The sequence below is a fragment of the Uloborus diversus genome, chromosome 6 (genome assembly GCF_026930045.1).
Source record: "Uloborus diversus isolate 005 chromosome 6, Udiv.v.3.1, whole genome shotgun sequence".
In the NCBI taxonomy this organism is placed as follows: domain Eukaryota; kingdom Metazoa; phylum Arthropoda; class Arachnida; order Araneae; family Uloboridae; genus Uloborus; species Uloborus diversus.
The window spans coordinates 55271607-55292143 of NC_072736.1; the positions used below are offsets into that span (position 1 = coordinate 55271607).

At 33.5% G+C, this 20537-nt stretch overlaps 1 protein-coding gene across 1 annotated transcript in view; it reads left to right on the plus strand.

Annotated features, from left to right (window-relative positions):
• Nucleotides 1-115: 115 nt before the first annotated feature.
• LOC129223754 (3'-5' RNA helicase YTHDC2-like) overlaps nucleotides 116-20537 on the plus strand; it is a 47987-nt gene continuing 27565 nt past the window's right edge. Inside the window, exons 1-13 of the mRNA XM_054858114.1 lie at nucleotides 116-161; nucleotides 4362-4462; nucleotides 7435-7525; nucleotides 9179-9405; nucleotides 11297-11496; nucleotides 14633-14799; nucleotides 15189-15291; nucleotides 16827-16983; nucleotides 17424-17478; nucleotides 17569-17737; nucleotides 17923-17949; nucleotides 19011-19122; nucleotides 19994-20186. Coding sequence (XP_054714089.1) covers nucleotides 4363-4462; nucleotides 7435-7525; nucleotides 9179-9405; nucleotides 11297-11496; nucleotides 14633-14799; nucleotides 15189-15291; nucleotides 16827-16983; nucleotides 17424-17478; nucleotides 17569-17737; nucleotides 17923-17949; nucleotides 19011-19122; nucleotides 19994-20186 — 1601 coding nt within the window. The 5' untranslated portion in view covers nucleotides 116-161; nucleotide 4362. The remainder of the gene's footprint in view (nucleotides 162-4361; nucleotides 4463-7434; nucleotides 7526-9178; nucleotides 9406-11296; nucleotides 11497-14632; nucleotides 14800-15188; nucleotides 15292-16826; nucleotides 16984-17423; nucleotides 17479-17568; nucleotides 17738-17922; nucleotides 17950-19010; nucleotides 19123-19993; nucleotides 20187-20537) is intronic.

The window sequence follows — 20537 nt, forward strand, 5'->3', positions numbered from 1 at the left end:
CCCAATTTAGCTTTAACCGTGTTTCGCCAAATTTGGACAGCTGACGCTCGACCAATCACATTATCGTATTTTTTTTTCTGCTCTGCACCGATTTGTTTTTGTTTTCTATCGTATTGGGTAATGAAATTTTTTCGCATCAACCCAACATATTTACTTTGAAAGTAATTATTTAGTTTTCTTCTTTGTCAATTCCTTATTTTAGGTTTTTCCCATCTTTCTATAGTATTCCAATTGAAGCCATGACCTTTAATTTGTTTGGGCATATTTCTTCACGTAATTAAACTTTCTTACTAGCATTCACAAATGTTTGACTTCCCTTTAAAAGAGAAGTCATTTTAAACCTAGAGTTATTTCGTAAGAAATCTATGAACTTATTTTTTTTTTAATGAAAAGTTGACTGGCTCAAGTGGCACCCAGCTATTTATGACGCAAAATCAGGATAGTTTTTACTCAAATAGCACTCCCCAAGAAAACGTTAAAACTCTTAGAAATCCAAGAAACATCGCTTTCAAACATTTTTGGTACAGTTGGTACTTTACTCAGCAAGTTTTTGTCACTCAAAATCGTTGTGCAGTAAGACTCTGAATTTTAAATGACAGTTTTTAAGCTTAGCTAATTAAAATAGGAATTCTAATGAAAATTAATTGTCAAAGCATATTTTTAATGTAATAATAAGTGTAAAAACTCCTTTTTAGAAAATTTTATCTATTTTGGGAGTTAAGACCATTGTAACTATGTCCATGTATTTGTTTTTATCTGTGAATCTATAGTTAAAATCTGTGCATCTGTATGTGTCTCTATAATCCTATCCTCTCCACACCATCAATGTCTCTCAGCCCAATACTGGTACTTCTGAATACAGAATTCCCGGAGAAAGCTATTCTGCCCTGTTTTATCCCTCTGAGCTTTAACGTTCTGGAGATAAAAGTTAAAAACTGTATCATCATTTGTTCAGGTTGAATACAAATTTTGCATCTGTATCCAAATTTGCAAAGAAATCACCAGAACTGTCGTTCAGTTTAGCTAATTACTGGCGAGTTGCAGGTAGTAAAGCTCCCTGAAGAACTTCACTGCCGAAGGCGGTGCATAGGGATTGACAACAAAAGGTGAATTCCATTGTAACAGACGTTACATTCACATACAAAATCAATTATAAAAAGATTATGAGATGCATATAAATGCTTCTAAATAGGAGCAAGTTATTTTTTCTTGATAAAATCAAGACTGAAGATTACTTTGACCAAGTTTCAAAATTTATTTTTGTATTTAAGCTGCAAAAAATAAATAATATTTAACTGTAACGGACGTTACATAAAGTGGAACATCATTTGTGCTATGGCATGATCAGATTAAAAAGTCTGTGAATCTATTATGTAAATTTGTTCAAATCTTTTTGATTTAACATCACAAAACATGCCTCTAATTTATCAGAACCTTGGTATTAAAATTCAGTTATTCTCTTTTGTGATAAAATTTTTTAAAATCTCTGTAACGGACATTACGGGCTGTAACGGATGTTACACTGTATGACATGGACAAGTTGTATGCATGTACTGAATGATAAATTAATAGTTGAAAGGTGATACCTTAACTTCTTATAGACCATATAATAAAATCACACAGTCATAGTCAATCATTTCATACAATAATTATAAAAAGTTAAACCTATAACCTAATTATGATATTAAAAAAAATACCTTCGACAAACATTTTTGCGCACAATGTTTTTGTGACATTTACTTCACTAAAGAGAATGTTAACATTTCATGAATTCAAAAACATATTTGCACTTTATTCACATTAAATGAAAATAACCCTTGAGCTGAAACTAGCTTCACTGGAGCGCTGATTTTTCCGGAAAGCTTGATTTACCTTGTACCATTCTGCATCTGTTTTTTTCTGCTCTTTTCAGACCAGTGTAGAAAAGTTCCCGGTTTGTACCCTCAATTATTTCTTGGACTTGGTCAGGATATATCTCACCATTCAAAACAACTGTTATTATAATTCTTATAATATAAATGTTTCCGCTGATTGGCAAACAGTGGCGGATTTAGCCGGATCATTTGGGGGAGCAGCATTCTCAAATTAGCTCAATTCTCATTGGTGTCAATCCTCCTAAGAGAGCCCAAACCAAAAATAGATAATACCCTCCCCCCAAAAAAAATCAATGGCACAATCTGAACCATTGATCTACCCCCCCCCCCCCCCATGCATGGCCCGAGTTACTACATCCAGTCAGAAGTTGAGCTGAATGAGCCTCTAAATTGATATCATGAAAAAATGTCTGAACATTTTAAAAATAAAGATAAATTTTTCTGTTTCAAGGGAAAGGAAATAATTCTGCCCTGACTAGGAGTTAAATTTATTTAAAGTAAAACACATCTGATAAAAATCACTATTTGTTTTTTTAGTTTTCGTCATTTTTTTTAAACATATTTTTTCCTTTCCGAAAAAAATTCCAAAGTTCATAAGGTTTGGAGGGAGGGGGACAATGACCCCATCTTAATCTGTCCCTGCTGGTCAGTAGTTTTGAGTTTCTCCATCTTTGAAGGGACGGAACAATCTCCTAACCTTCAAACTTGAGTCAATGTGATTAGATTCATGGATTGCACTAAGTTTCTCTACAATTCAAGCCTTGTCACCAGAGTTTTTAAGCATTGACTACCAACATTACAAAAAAATAGTCTAAAATTGGGTCGGAATTTCAATGTAAAAACATTTCCAAGGAGAGAGAATTTTAAACATTGTCCTTTTCCTACCTCAAAGATGGTCCCTACAATTGCGTTTTTAGAGCTTCAATTCTAAAGATGTGATTGGGGAGAGCTCTCACACCTCCCTTTCCATAGCATCATATTTAAAATTGTCTAAAATTTTGTTTTTGGTGTTTCAATATCAAGAAGTGCTTGAGGAAGAGATCACGAATTTGTCTCCTTGACACTACCAAAGATGGTCAACCATCATGATTTAAAAGACTTCAGTTTAAAAAAATTCCGGATAAGAGCCTCTGAAATTCTCTTCCCCTGTCTAATATCATCAAAGATCATCGCAAGCTGTTTTCAGAAATAAAATTTTTCAAAATTTAGCTAAGGCTTAGAGCCCCTTAGTACCCTATTTATGAAAGAAAATTAAACCGCTTAATCAAATATTGAGTACGTCACTATTTATCTTCAAACTGTATTTACAATTTTAATCTTTCTAATGACCTTTCTCTCTGCTTATTTCATCACATTTGATATGAAAACTGGTAAAAAGAGGTGCCATCTTGATATTGCATATTTTCTTACAAGGAAAAAAAGTACCATTGAGGATCTAAATTGATTGTTAGAAATAGTTCGAGTCCACAAATGAATCAATCGGTGAACAATTTGAGTAAAACCAAAATACTGGTAAAAATTCTTTTTTTTTCACATTCTTTTTACTTGAAACACTTCTAATTACAACCCCTTTAATCAGGATTTAAAAAATTAGGCGTACCTCAAATCTTATATATACATATATTTCGTTTTATGTTAATTTGTCATTAGCCATTCGCTCCCCAAAAATGCTTGTCTATACCCCCCCCCCCACTGGCATGTGCCTTTTTCAGGACCCAGTCCAACCCTGGCTACATGTTGGCAACCATTATGAATTGTTTGATGTGTTGAATACATTTTTATAATTGCATTTAAAAATGTGTAACGGATGTTACATTCAAGTTGTAACGTCCGTTACAAACTTATGTAACGTCCGTTACATGCCTGTTTCTGCATGGTTTTTATTATAATCATATAAATTTTGGGAATTATAGTTTCTTCAACCTAAAAATAAAGAAAATAATTAAAAACAAAACTTTTTAAAAAATGTTTCACAATGTGAGGAGAATTTATTTACCTTTATGTAACGGACGTTACATATAATACATGATGTTGTAATTATGCCCCTAATTAGACTATTTATGTTCGAAACAAGCCCAAACATGGTTTTATTTTACTTTTATAGTTTTTATATCAATATTAAATTTACTCCATTTAAATTGAGAATCATAATTTGCATTACTAATAAGGTACAAAAATGATCATTTTACTTGCTAAAAAAAAAACAAAAAATAGACATTTTACCATCTCTTCCTCCACTAAATAAACATAATATGAGAAAAAAGCAACACTAGATTCTTGTTCTAGGGGTTATAAGCTTTCCAATGATATATAACTCTTAGGGATTTGTTTAAATTGATTTTCTGACCTCTTGGTTTCATGTTAGCTGGAATTCACCAAAAGAGAGCAGGCCCCACAATTCATACATATTTATTGTTATACTTTTTCATTGTTTGATTTTTCCTTAATTTAATTATTTATTTTCTTATGTTTTTCTGTTCTTTCAAGAATGACTCGTCACCGGCAAGGAGGGGTCAAAGTGGGTGAAGATTTTCGAATAGCAGTTCATCTTGCAATAAAGAATTTCAGGCATAACGAAGAACAAAAAGGTAGGAAATAATTGTTTATTTTTCTATTCAGTAGTTTTTGGTTTAAATCATGTTTTAAAAAAACTGTTTAACTGAGAAAGGTGGAAAAACTAATCTTTTGTGAACCGTGTATTTTTCAATGTTTTATTGTAATTATTATTTTTATTTCCTACAGGTGAAAGCTAAAAATTTTTTCTTTTTTTAATGTTTTTGATTGTTTTAACTAAAAAGCTCTGAACCAATCCCATTTCCTATATTTTTAGGAGGGTCAAAGGATACCTACTCAATGTATAGTATATCAAAAAACAATAAAACCCATGCCCACATATATCTAAATACATTAATTTCTCAAATTAGGAGGGGGAGAAGTGCAATTGTCCCTTCCTGATCCCCTAAATGACGGGCCTGCTTAAAGCCCAAGATATTGTTTGTTACAAATTAATAAACAATTTCAAATTCAATTATCCATTTTTAACTTGGATGTTTTCAAAAGGTGGATATAAGATGGTAATTGAAAACCATGTAGATGACCTGCACTTGTTCATTTTCTTCTAATGCTTCTCTCTATATTTATTTATATTCTTAATATGTTGATATGTAGTCATGGTGTTGTGCAGTCATGCTTTTAGTGCTTAATAATAATATACTAGTAGAAAAAAGTACATTTATTAGCTATCACTTTATCACACATCTAGTCACTAAGAAGGGTAGAGAAAGTCTGCAAGCTTTACAAAATGGACGGAAAAGCAAAGCAAGTACGAGTGAAAGGTTTTAGCTTTTGTTTGAAAGTCATGTTTGTATTTAGAGCTTTAGTTTATAGTTAGCAAATTCTTTTAATGTTTAGTTCAGAGATCACTATTGAAGTTATTTCTAACACTTTCCATCTTCTAAAGCTTTTCAGAAAGAAAACCTAGTGCACTTTTTCTTTTGTTTTTTTTAAAATTACACCCACCATCGTTCTTTCAAACATAAGGCGTCTTGCTGTCCAGTATAACAATGAAGTGGCTTCAAAAGGTGTTAGGGCCTGGAAGTCATCACAATTATGAATATCATGAAGAGAGGAGCATCTATAAAGATGCTCCGCTGTCATTGGAGAAGTGTCCTCACAGAGCACACAGAGAGGTGAATCTGCCAGGTTGATTTTATATAAATGGGCCTGTAGATAGTCATGTCCAGTAATGGTTCAGAAAGAGGCAACTCCCAGGGCTCTGGGAAGGAGAGAAAGGCGTATATGCTGTTCATCATCCAGAAGGCAAGCCCAGAGCTTTCCGTCAGCTTTGTTCCTCAGGGCAGAGACTGTAGCATGTTGGATTTTGCTTGTGAGGAGTCGCTTAGCGTTTCTAAGTGGAACCGGGCGAGAAGGTGGATGCAGGGACGCAGCCTCTTTAGCCAAGATGTTCGCTCGTTCATTTCCATAGATGCCACAATAGTCTGGGATCCACTGGAAGACAACCTCTCTTTCGGAATGCAAAAGAGAATCAATGAAGGATATAGATTGTAATCAGTAATAGTCTGAATCGCAGCCTGAGAATCAACAAAGAGAACAATATTTTGTTCAGCTGATTCTCCAATAAATCTGATGGCCATAAAAATTGCATTCATTTCTCCATCGAAGTTATCCGCCCAAGTGTCGAGAGGCTCCTGAAGAGTAAAATGTTTGGAGTAGGCACCAGCACCTGCTCTACCAGCTGAAGGAGTGGCCGATCCGTCAGTATAAACCCTAAACCAATCCTGATCAGGGTACCTCTCGTGTATTGTGGCCAAAGCAATTGAGTACATCTCAGTCTGATCAGTATCTGATTTCTTGACAGGCTGTACCAGATCAAACCTAGCTGCAGCATATCTCAGAAGGCCAATATAAGAAGATGGTCTATAGATTCCAAGTCTGGAGTTGGAGACCTCAAAGGCTTCTGCAAGTCTTTGGCACTTAAAAAGAAAAGAATGTTGAGATTTTAGTCTAGTATGCGGAAGAATGTAATCAGGCCAGAAATGCTCTTTTCTGAATAATCTTTCAGCAAGAGAAAGGGAAGCCTTGATTCGTCTGTCAGTTAAATTAAAATTTTTTGTCTGTAGCTACATAGCAGGAATAAGGGTGGACACCACAGCACCAGTGATGAGTCTTAGTGCTTACTTTTTCTTTTGTAAGCTTTTTAATCATGAAACTCCTCTTGAAAGCGATAAGAGTTCTTGTATCAGAAGTATACGCATGTGTGTGACAGTCACCTGGGGCACTATGGTACCTTCATTAGCTCAGCAAAATGAACTCTAATACAAAACTCACAAAATTTGAATTTGCTAATCCTATGAAATTTACCTCAGATGCCTTAAAAATACCCCAGATGCTTTGCCTCAGTTTCCTTATGCTTAATTCTTTAATGTGCCATGAAGGCGTGCCTGAAAACTCTTGAGCTAATCTGAGTTTCTCAACTCCTTATTGCTGTGTTACGCTCAATTCTAAAGCTTAAAAAATGCTTTTGATTACGAACTGATAAAGATCCTTCTCTTTTTATTTCCTAAAAAGATATGACAGGTTGTTAAATGCTTTATTGTAATTTTTTTCAATGAAGTTTCGCAGATGCAGATAATACAGAGGAACATGCAATTATTACTTTTTTGTCAGGCGACAAATGTTGATTGTCAGTTTTGAGTAGCCCCCAATTAATAATACTGAAAGAAAAGTAAATTTTATTGAAAAAACGTTTTGGTTGCATAGTGGTACTGCACTTGCATATAATTTTACATTTTTGCTATTGGTCGTGAAATAAGACTTGGCAGAAGTGCAACATTTTTTTTTGCAGGAAGTTTTAAAGAATATATTTGAGTTCACAGATAGTGTTAAATTTTATCAGATCTGAAGTTTTAACTATATAACCTTTGCTAATGTCATTTTCATTACTCTTTATAGTTTAGTTTTTGGTTTCAGTTATGTTTGTTTTTAGAAGTAATTATAATATATTTAAAACTAAAACAATTATTTGTTTTCTACTTTGCAGAATATGAATTTCCATCATCATTTACTTCAACTGAAAGAGCCTATTTACATCGTTATACCCAAAACCTTGGATTGAAGTCTAAAAGCAGAGGGTAAAGAGATATTTTTTGCTTTTCTATAAATTTAAATATCTCCATATAAGTTCATTGACCAGTTATATTCATTCCTGACATAACTTCATCTTCTGAATTTGGGCTTGAAATTTTATTTGAAAGCTTGTCAAATTTTGATGACCATTGTAATGCCATCAAAAGATCCTTGCTTATAAAAAAAAAAGTTTTGTGCCCTTGTTTTTAATATTTCAATAGGTGCTGCTTAATGTGATCACGTTTAATGTTATCCTTCACTTAATGTTATCAGAATCATGAAGTCCCGGAACACTTGTATATTAATATGTGTTAAAAAGTCGGACATTGTAATCAGTGTCTTCATTTATTGTTAATCAATTTTCATAAACTTTCATTTTTTCCCCCTTTTTTGTTCTTCAATCAAAAGAAATGCAAATGCAAACTCTGTCAAGCAGCTTCCTGGAAAATAAGTTCCCTTCTTATCAGTAAAGCAGAAGAATTTTATGCCCTGCTCAGTTACACTAAAATCTTAACTCTAAACGGTCAAACATTTTAGCCATGGACAAAAAGCGCAATGATTTAACTGTGAAGGAAAAAAATGACATTTTAAAATGCTCTGAAATTTAACTGAGTCAAAGAAATGCTGCAGAACAACTAAGCATTTCTCAGCTATTACTTTGTAAGTTCCAAAAAAATCCTGATGAGATTGAAACAAAGTGAATATAAATGAAAATTTAAGCAACAATCAAAAAGCGAAACTGTGCTGGAAAAGATGATGTAGTTGAATCTGCTTTGAAAAGCTGGTGCACAAATGTCAGAGAAAAGGATAAACAATTGAACGGTCGGAAAAAGCAGAAAATCTTGTTTTTAAAATGGAAAAAGAAGACTTAATAGCATTGGACGGAGAAAAAGAGCTATTCCATTCTGCTAATTTATAATTTAAAACTGCATTTTGTTGAGTAATTATAATTTTAATTTGCAGTTGTAAAAATAAATCTCCAGCTCGGTTATTCACTAATCTAAGCTGATGAGTTCTAATATGAACGAAACTGCAGTCTCTATGTGATAAATGGGCTGTCTGGTATATTGCATGTAATAAGAGTATTGCCCTTTTTCTGCACTTAGAAGCCTCTCAGAAAGAAAAAAAAAAAACTCACTGGGATTAATTTAACTTCAAACTGAAGGGTGTTAGTTATAAAAGAAATACATAGTCAAGAAGTCAGTTTTGGACAATGAGCATTTTCTTTAAAATACTTATTTGGTATTCTCTTAATATGTACACTTTTTTATTCTAAGAATTGATACTTCTATTATTTGTTCTTGTTTTGCTAATTATAAAGTGCTTATAACTATTTAAAATATGTAAATTACCCTTATATGAAAACGAAATCTTTCAAGACAAAATTAAAATATGTCCTTTCTTTCATTAAAAGGAGAACAACAAGGTAGCAATTAGTCTCTCAGTTTCTTTCTTCAAGTCTCTTATTTCCAATAACTCATCAACTGAAACTGTCTTCCTTTGTAAATATTTATTGATAAATTTTTAAACACTTAAATAATAGATTGAGATAAACTGAGGAAAACTGCAAACCACATAATATTTTGTCACCATGTTTCATTTTAGTACTTTTTACCATATCATTTTTTGTATCTGACTTATTTTATGCATTTCTCTAGAGAGGGAGCTAATCGGTTTCTCACTGTCTACAAAAAAGAAGGTTCAACAATTGTTCAAGCTGATGCTGTGTTTGAATTGGGTCCAACCTCACAAAGACAAACATTTAATCTGTTACAAAGATTTCCGGTGACTGCAAGAGAAAGGCAAGAACTTTTGCCGCCAACCGAAAGAGATCGTATTTTAGGCCAGGACAGTAAGTTTTCAGCCTTGTCTTTAGTTAAAAATAGTTAGCTTTAATTAAAGCAGCTTCATGTATACCGTATTTTCGGTAATAAGCACCGTGGCGCATACAAGCAAAAAAGTAAAATAATTGCCGTTGTGGCGCATATAACGGATGCGGCGGGTACAGTGTTTTTTTTTTTTTTTCATGTTTAAAAAAAAGTTGAAAATGCTGCTAACAGATGGCATCACATCGTTTGCTTTCATTTTGAGAAATCCTTCGCACTTGGGCGACAAGTAAAACAAAGAGGGGGGTGGGAAGGTGAGCCAGCGATTGCACGTTTTTCACTGTGGAGAGAAATGCTGATCCCTTGTGTGCGAGCAAGCCTTCTCACGTCGGAGCGAAGGGACAGGAAATCCTTCGACCTTGGGCGACAAGTAAAGCAAAGAGGGGGATGGAAGGCGAGTCAGCGATTGCACGTGTTTTACTGAGGAGAGAAACGCTGATCCATGTGGGCGAGCAAGCCTTATCCCGGCGGAGTGAATGGGTCAGGAAATCCTTCGTCCTTGGGTGATAAGTAAAGCAAAGAGGGGGAAGGGAAGGTGAGTCAGCAATTGCACATGTTTCACTGAGGAGAGAAACGCTGATAAACGTGGACAGGCAAGCCTTATCGCGTCAGAGCGAAGGGGTCAGATAGAGGAGGCAGCAAAAGTACTAGTAAGAGAGAGGGATGGATGTCCAGTTTGAAAAGGGAATTTACCACCTCCCTCACAAAAAGGGGTTGCTTGGTCAAGCAACCTAATGGGAAACTTGTCTCCTAGCTCTAATTTTATTATTCACTCACATCATTGTGTTGCATTTTTTGCTGTCGTTCGTGCATTCTTGGCTTATGTTTTTTTACGGAATTTGTACACAGTTGCTTTTGAAACGGCTCCTAAGCAATTGAAAAGTTATACTGCAACCCTTAAGTTTAAGATGATAAGGCAGAAGCAATTGGAAATCGTTTTGCTGAAAGAGTTAGGCATTGAGGAGAGATGCGTTTGCTGTTGGAAATCGGATAAATTAACCATCGAAAGTGATGGCCAATCGAGGGATGCATACAAAAATCATTAAAATAACCATTTTTAAAGTTTTTTTTTTAAATAATTTTTCATGTTTTAGAATGTGTTGTCAGCTCTAAATTTTCAGAAACAGCAACCCAAGATTATGCAGTCTCACGCAAGGCAATTTTCTTAAACTTACGTTTCATTTCATTAAAATTATAATAATTCATGTAAATCACTTGGTTTGACCTCTAGGATTCACCTTGTAAAAGCCGTGAAGGAATAGTATATATTTTCTGTTCTACCGGTGAACTTTGAATTTGTGCTGAAAAAAAGTTTCAATCCTGTTCAAATTTACATAGCAACATTGAATAAAATGAGTGTCTCAGATACGAGTTTTGTAAAGTGACTTAGTTGCTTGGTGAGCGAAAAGCTTCCTACCAAACAGCATTGAAAACAATTTAAAGGATCTATCCTCACTGACAAGCAGTTGGTGATGGGTGCAGGTTCTAGCGAAAATAGTTGTGATGAAAGAGGAAAACAGGGAGGATGTTAATTTGGCAGATACTTGGCGGGCAAACTAGACATCATAACTTTTTAAGGCTGATGTTTTTTGGGTTTAGGATGAAGGCCATTTTTTTTATAGGGAAGTGGTAAAGGTTTTCTTAACTGGGAAGTTTTAACAACAGGGTTGTTTTTGATGAGATTGTTTTTACAGTATTATTTTAAAATTTACGAAAACAATTTGTTCAACATAAATAATTTGAAGGCACTCAATAAATTTCTTTGTTTTCATGTTTAATTCATTTATATTCTGCAATTTTGTGTAACACTTCTATTTTGCTTTTAATTACCATCGAGTTTTTCTTATGTTGAAAATGTTTTGATTGCTTTGTGAAATTTTCCTCTGACAGCCCTTCGGGATGTCAATCGTTCAATGGGTCGTCTTAGCAGTGGAATTCCAATGGTTCCTCCAAGAAGATGCGAAAACGAATATACTCACTTTCGTCAAACCTTACCCATCTGGAACAAGCGGGAGGAAATTATTCAAATGATTTCTTGTCATCAAGTTATTTTGGTGTCCGGTGAAACAGGCAGCGGAAAAACCACACAGGTTAGCATCTAATTATCTCTTCAAAATGATTCAACACCTTTCCCAAACATATTGATTGTAATCAAGCACGGATTGAGAGTGGGATCATGACCCCTCGAATTTGGGGGGCTGTCAAAATCGGCGGTTGGATTATCCATATTTCAGATTATATGCAAGTTTTTTTCACATTTTTTTAAAAAATGGTCATTAAATGATTTTTGAACTTATAATTCTGTTATTGTTTGTTTTTTCCTATAACATATATTTTTTTGCGTTCAATGCTAATAGATGCAATGTATCAATGTTTTTAGCTATAATGTAAATGTATCTCTTAGTGTAATTCATATTTATTAGCTATTGTATACAGTAGTATCATTTTATACCTTTTATTCGCGGTTTTTGCTTACGTGTGGTTTCCGTGCCACTCTATTCCGTGGGTAATCGGAAGTTAACTGTATTCTTTTTTTGAGCAATTACGATTGCTTATTGTTCTCACTTGACTGTTTTGATGTCCTTTGATTTTATTTTCCCCCTGCCACCCTCTGCAGCATCACCGTCGACCGGCTCCTCACGATGCTGCTCCTACAGCGAAAGCCGTCTCCAGGTTGCATCCATGTCCTACACACACGCGCATACATACACAACTACACACACGCGCACGCACATATACACACAAACACATAGACACACATACACCTACACACACACGCGCACGCACATATACACACAAACACATAGACACACATACACCTACACACATACACACAAACACATAGACACACATACACAAACATATACACACACAAATACATACAGACACCTACACATGCACACACACAAAAACATACACACACACATACAAACAACTACCCACACATTCATGCCTTCACACAGACACAAACACATATGCCTACACACTCATACACATACCCCACCCCACATATACACACATTCATACACACAACTAACCACACACTTGTGCCTGCACACAGGGGCGGCAAATAGGGGGGGCAATCGCACCCCCAAATCTTTTGAGCAGAATGATAGAAAATGGGTGAATTCAATTTACGTAAGTCGGAAATCAATGTTGATTAAAGAAAATCTCGCTAATTCTCAGCAACTATTTGATGAAACTCGACACATTCTCAGACTAGAAAAAGTATTTTGCGTTATTTCGATGATTACTTAGAAATTCATGAAGTATTTTCCGGTCTTTTCAGAACACAGAAAACTGATAGAGAACCATGGTTAATTTTAACTAAAGAAGACATTGCCTCATATAGGCTAAATATTTCATACTTGTGTGCCCAGTGTAACGATGGCATGTCCAATGTGAAAGGCTAGTGAAAAGTGGTGTGGCTGCATGATTTTCACAAGAAAATTCCTTGATATTTTACATTCACTTTCACGCTCATTTTTTAAGTGTATTTATTTAATGAGTGTTCATCGCTTTCTTCTGCTAGAATCACGTTTCAGCTGCTCAATACATTACAATGCTTTCATAGAAACTTCTTAAAAATGCATGTGATTATTGAATAAAAAAAAGACATATCAACCAAATACCTTTTATGGGGCTCTATAATTATGCAATCGCGGAATGACACAAGATAATCTTCAAGAGTTAAAATGATAAAACCATTTTTCTATAGCTTCAAAGCAGTAATTTGACGACTGGAAGAATTATTGCAAAAAGGTTCTTTCAGTGGTGAAAAAGCTCATGCCCTTTAGCATGTATGACTTCGTTCGAATTTTTATCCAATTTGTTTGCATCGGGAAAAGGTTCTTGAAAAATGCTTTACTCTATTAAAATCTATATCTTCAATCCGCTACTCGACTTTTCAAACCACAGTTCAATCTACAATTTATCTGTGCTCCATACTACCACAGTTCAATCTACAATTGAAACTGAAAATAGATTTTTTATAGATGTATATTTCAATCAATTGTGAAAATTTTCAAAAAAATTCTTCCTTCAAGCAAATTTTAAAGAGGTGCAAAAAAAAAGTAACAAAAATCCACATGATGATATGAAATCAAACATTGATTTTTGAATATTTTGTATGAAGTAATAGATTCAGTTTCGAATAAAATTAACACAAGTTTTGATGATAATTATTTTTCTGTATGGTTGGGTGGGATTATGGTTGTTTGGATTGGATTTTGAAAACGAAAAATAAAATGTTTCAACTGTGAGTAAAATTTTTAGCGTGAGGCAAGAAAAATTACAAGCAGTATACCGACAGAATAGTTTTCACATCCAGAGACTGCAGTTTCGTCCTTGTTATGGACTCATCAGTCTGGAATAGTGAATAACAGAGCTGGAGGCAGATGATATGTCATTGAAGTTGAGAGCGCCGACATGACTAGATTATTCAATGATGAAAAGTTTTAGCCCCTCACAGTTTTTGAAGTAGTCTGAGCAATTTTGAAGAGCAAGACATAAAATGTGTTTTCATACATAACTTTGTGTTACTTCAATTATTTTTGAACTATTACAATCAGCTCAGCTAGTAGAGAAAGATTTTTTTTTATGTCTCAGGAGGTTGGAGAAATATTTTCGAAGCACAAAGGGGGGAAAAAATACCTTTTCCATTTAGCTGAACTGGCAAAACAGCACGACAATGGGCAATGATAGATTAGTAACACGATTCCCTACTCTTCCGAATTCCAAAAATCATGCATTATAACTTTTCCAAAAGGTATAAAAACTTTAGTAGCGAGATGTTTTGTATGATAACTTTTTAGTCAATGAATCAAAATTTTAATTGTTTCTAAACACTAATTTCATTCATACTAAATCGATTTTATGACAACTTTTTGTTAGCTAATGTGTGTTTGGTTTCGCTTTGGGGTTATACATATTTAAGAAACTCGACCCCCCAAGTGAAATGGTGAAATGCCGCCCCTGCCTGCACACAGACAAACACATGCCTACACACACATACCCCTACACACAACACACATACCCCCCCCCCCACACACACAAACACACACGCCTACATACACGCACTCATGATTGCGAAAAACATAATTTGAATTCAAGATGTCAAAATTCAAATTAATTTTTTTTTTCTTTTTGTGGCTAAAGTTGTAGCCAATTTGATCATTGTAGCTAAGTTTGAATGATTTTTACTTTTCTTTTTTTGATTTGTTCTAGGTGCCACAGTTTATATTAGAGCACTGTAGCAACATTGGTCAGCCTTGTCGTATTATTTGTACTCAGCCTAGGAGGATAGCAGCTGTGACTGTTGCTGAAAGAGTTTCTCTCGAATGTGATGAAAAAATCGGCCAGAGTGTTGGATATCAAATACGTCTTGAAAGCAGGTATGTGTTTGTTTAGTTTTCAAGTAGTGATTGAAAATTAGATATTACTGAAAGATTTTTCTATGTTAATTGAGTAAAAAAGCTGTTTTTATTATTAGTCTCCCACCACACAGTCAATTTTGTTTGTACCTCCACCTTCCTTTGGTACCATTTCTCAATACAACCTTTTTTTTTTTTTGATTTATAATATTTATAAAGAGACGCCTTTATTGTTACTATCCAATTTGTTCTAATGTTGCCTATCTTCATATTTTAAATTTCTCTTTTATTTGATGTTTAAAAATAAAAAGATAAGCATTTATGCAATAAATTAGTCATTTTAATTTGATGATTGTATTTAACATTATGTAATTAATTATATTAAGTTATATTCATTCTTATAATTTTAGGGTATCCTCAAAAACTTTACTTACATTCTGTACCCATGGTGTACTTTTGAGAACTCTCATGGGAGGAGATGCTTCAGTAGCTACTGTGACTCATATTCTCGTTGTAAGTACATTTTTCTGTTGTTCATAATTGGTTGAAGCTACACATATTCACATAATATTAACTATATTATGGGGAAAAATTGAGTAATATCAGGGCCGGATTTAGGGGAGGGCAGGCGGGGCTACTGCCCCGGGGCCTCCACAACAAAGGGGTCCCCACAATGAAGTTTTTGCAAAATATCCTAACTTTCATGTGTCGAAAATATCGGATATATACATATATGTCAAAATATTCGGATATATATCAAAGTATTGGATATTTTCGAAAATATGATGATCTTTTCAAACCCTGATTAGGGGCCTTCACTCTTTCCTTGCCCCGGGGCCTCCACACTTCCAAATCCGTCCCTCCCAGACGTTCCAATGTGACATGGACAGTCCCGGCTGGTTTACTTCATGTCCCGATAACATACTTGCCAACTCTACTGTTCTTAACGGGAGACTCCCGTTTTTTGCTACCATCTCCCGATTTCCCGTTTTTTACGATTTTCTCCCGTTTTTGCAGTTTTTTCAGTCAATCATCAAAAAGTTTCACTTTCTTCTCAGTAGATGGCGCCCTTTTCTATTCTACCAATGTTAGGGAATAAGATTTTTTTCTAAGTAATAACTCATTTAGTCAAAAATAGTTTTTTAAAAGCTTTCCACATTGCATGTTCAACGAACCACGTGCTTTGCCGAAAATTGCAGCAGATTTCAATCTTTTTGCATCTTGAAAATATTTCAATTATTTTGAAAGAGTGAAGTTTTTTTAACATGTGCTACCCTATACCTACTTATTTTATATTTTATTTTCATTATATATTGATTTTTTTTTTCCGATTTCAGTAATTAAGTTTTTGTAGCTACCTTTTTGGTAGAGACTGGGGAATGTACGAAACTTTAAGCAAATTCACTCCTTATTATTTTGTTTTTCCTTTTCAGTGTATTTTTCTTGCTGCTACCAATTAGCTTACATCTGCGAAAAAGCCCCATTTCACTTTAAATTTAGTATTTATGTGATTAAAAAGCATAATTTAATCATTCTGTTGGGAAGATATGTCACTAGTGGATTACCTATATACCTCTAGTGGAATCTCCTGTTTTTTTTTCTTCGAAGGTTGGCAAGTATGCGATAAAAAGATAGATTTGTTTACCAGATGGCCAAAGAAGTCTAAATATGATTAATCATTTCTGTACCTCAGAGCCAGACTGTCGTAAGTTGAAATATTGAGATTTTCTGTTTATTACTGCATTGTATGTAGAACCCTAGTTTACATGCAAATGTAATTCTAAAAAAAATATCCTCTGTAATAACTTACCAGCGTTAAAAGAGCGCGCTTCCTATCCTTTGCATGCGTCAGACAAATGATTTTCCAATCTTCAGCATGGTTTGATTCAACTCGAAGTTGAACCGAATGTCAATCCGGTGTCCCGGGCTGGACATTTCAGAAATTTGGAAGCCTAGTCATGAGTATGTCTGTATGTAAAAACTTCTGTAGATAGAAAAAATTCATATTTAGATATGAATTGAAATTTCTTTTTTTTTTTTTTTTTTAGGATGAACTGCACGAAAGAGACCGTTACAGTGATTTCTTGCTTGTAGTTCTTAGAGATTTGCTGCTGAAATTCAGAAATCTGAAATTAGTTCTGATGTCTGCATCATTAGACACACAACTGTTTTGTAAATACTTCAGCAACTGTCCTCTTATTGAAGGTATAATTGAGTTTGTTCTTAAATCTTTATTTGTAAATGCATCTTTTTTTTTTACATGCATCTGTATTTTTCCTAGACACTGAGTTTACAGTAACATTATACACTTTTTAAAGGGGGAGGGGGGGGGGGAATGATGCTAGAAATACTCGATTGAAAGATTATTTATTGTATACTTTTGAACCCAAGTACACTGTAATAGTTTGACATGTTTCATTTTTCTGGCAGTGTTATGTATTTTTGTTTAGTTTTTGCTCCTTTTCTATGTTTTCCCCTCCCTCTTTTCTATTTCTCATTTCAAATCTCATCCTAAACTGAACATTTATAGTTTTATGTGTTATTGTTCACTTTATAAGATTCAGGTGATATAATATCAATTGTGCATGAATGTTTACAGATTCGAAAATATAACATAAATGTATTTTACTTCTCTATTTACATAGTTCCTGGCAGAGTTTTTGATGTGAAAACCTTTTTTCTTGAAGATGTACTAAAAGGGTAACATTTTTTTATCTAAGTAGCTTCTATTTCATTACTACTTCTTATTGAGGGACATTTGTGTAATTGTATGTCTTTTTGATAATTTAGAACAGGGTATTCCAATAAAGCTATGCTGAAGTATAAAAGAGATTTTGAGAAACAGAAGTCAGCAAAAAAACTGGATTCTTGGTGTTCTGTTCAAAGTTCTAATTTTTCTAGCAGTCTAGAAATGCAGCCTTCCGTTCAAGACCTAACCAATTACTTTTCAGATATGGGTGTTGATGAATTTACTCTTTGCCCACCAGATGTAAGTCTTGATTTTTGGAATTATTCTTGCGACTTTTGTTTCATGGCCTAAATTATTATTTCCTACCTCATTTCTTAGATAGCATTATATTTCATATAAAAGTACATACTGTATACACTTGCATATAAGTCGAGAGTTTTAGTATAAAAAATGAGCTTAAAAGTTTGGATGTTAACTTATATGTGAGGCAGAATTTCCAAAAATTTTCCTCGAACAGTCCACAGAAAAAAACTCAAAGGATTTCCCAATTTTGGTCCAACTCTTTTTAACAAATACTAAAAAAGTAAATGCTTGCACATTCTGCTATAATTTTACATGGTTTAACTGAAATAATGGTGAAATAGTTGCAGTAAAAAACCGACTCACATTTCATTTTCCTTCTTTTAACAATGTTTATATTCTCCCAATTTTTTCTGAAAGTAGAGGCTTGGCTTAAAAAGGGTTTTTGATTTTTCCTCCTAAAATCAGGACAGACTTATTTAGGGTAGACTTATTTGCAAGATCAACTTATAGATATATATGTATAGTGCATGTTAATAATGTAAATAATTAATAACATTAAATTCCCCCTCCCCCCTTTTTTTAAAAGTTGTGTGTGTTTAATTGAACTCTGCCTTTTATCTGTATTAATTTGTTTCGATCTAAAAATAGGATTTTTTAACCAAAACTTTGACTATGTATCATGTTTGTGTAGCACTAATTACGCAGTGCTTATCATTTGCCACTTTCTTTCTGTATTGTCTTAAGCAGGTTTTGGATAAAACAGGCAGTGTGGGAAGTGGATTATAAAAATTAACATGAATTCATATATTGACTTTCATTCTGCATTAAATAGTCTGTTGTTTTCTGCAGTGGGCAGGTAAAAGGTGCGAATTTTTGATTTTTGCATCCTTTTTTTATTTGCAGGGGCTACAGTTTTTTTTATTTATTTATGTTTTGCATTTTTGTCATCTATTGTACGTTAGCTTTATTGTACAAGCTTGCTTATTTGGTTTCTGCTGCAAAAAAAAAAAAAAAAAAAAAAAAAAGCACCAAAAAAAATAAACGTCTAATTCCAGCATTTCCGTAATGTTAGTATATTGAATTCAAAACACTTTTCTTCAAATATCTCAATAACTAATTTCTGCAGATACTGCTATTTACCTGCCCACAGCAGTATTGTGTTATAATGTTCCATATATCAAACCATACTAAATTGTGCATTTCTTTTTGTAATTTGAAGGATGATGGGGAAAGGGTAGAGCCAGCTCCACATCTGGTTGCTGCAATGGATGCTGCAATTGAGGAAGCTTGGATGTCTGGGAACAAGGATTTCACTGCTTTGATGCAATTAGTTTTATCTGAAAATATATGTGGTATAACACTTTTTTTTTTGCTGTTAGCGTAAAATTTATTATTTTTTAAAGGAATAACTCAAAAGCAATTTTTAAAATATGGGAAACATTTGAATGTTTCATTTTCATGCATGGAACATGATGTACAGTGGTCACAGTTGATATGAATCATGTTTGTTTCAAACAGTTTTGATGTAGTAAAGCAAAAATATGTAATTAATTTTTAAATGAGGAAGTCTGCATGCAATCTAAGAGAACTTATTTAATTATTTTCAACTGTAACTTACCGCAGCCCACAGAGCACCGGCTTGCACCAATTGCTATAGCAGTTGGTAATTTGTGTTGTTATACATGAATACTATTTTCAAATTGTAAATATTTATAGGTAGAATCCCACTTTCGGAGAAGAACATCTGTAAAATGTTATAAAAGTTTGCATTACATATAAAAAATGAATGAATTGTAAAAAAAAAAAAAAAAAAAAAAAATAAAAATAAAAATAAATAAATAAAAGATCTCATGACCATAAATTCTTGAGCTAGATATTTACTTGCATTTTTTTTCTACTTTTCATGTTACTCATTAAAAATAGCAGATTTTAAAAAACATTTATACTTCTTAAGGGGGAAAAAAAGTCTGTCTGTAAATATTACATTTATCAAACTGCTTTTTCTTTGGATTTTTGGTGCAGTTATAACAAAATGTGTAATGCTATTTGATGATTAAATACATTGCCATTGTGTTCATTGTATATTTCATGTGCAATTAATTTAATAGTATTTATATAGTTTATAAAGTAAAAAAAAATATTATTTTATTTTTTCATAAAAAGATCTTTGATTGTTGTTTATTTATTTTAATAATTGCAAACTATTTTTTCCACTTTTCATAGTTGATTTCCAGCACAGTGAAACAAATGCCAGTCCTTTAATGCTTGCTGCTGGAAGGGGAAACATGGATGTTGTAGAACAGCTACTTGCACTTGGCGCAAGTATTCACTTAAAATCATCAAATGGCTGGACAGCCATTGATTGGGCTAACCAGTTTGGTCATAAAGAAATTGTAGAATTGCTATCTGGTCAAAGGTAGGAATTACTTCCAAGCAAGTTTTACTACACAAGCACACTAATTTTTTATTTGTGTTTAACTATTTTGGCAAGTACAAAATGTTAAAATGGTAAGTTTTATTGTATTTTTTAAAAAATCTAACATTGTAGGTTAATTAATTTATAAAGTAATTTGCAATTATTTTTGAAATTGTATTAGCAGGGGCAGATACAAGGGTAGGATCATGGGGGTCATGACCTCCCTTAACTGTCAATAATAGTATCATCCACATTGCATTCAAAACTGTATGAATAAAATGTAAACAATTTCAGTAGTTTTTCAATTCATCAAATATTTTTGAAAGTAATATTTGAAATAGTACTTCTTTT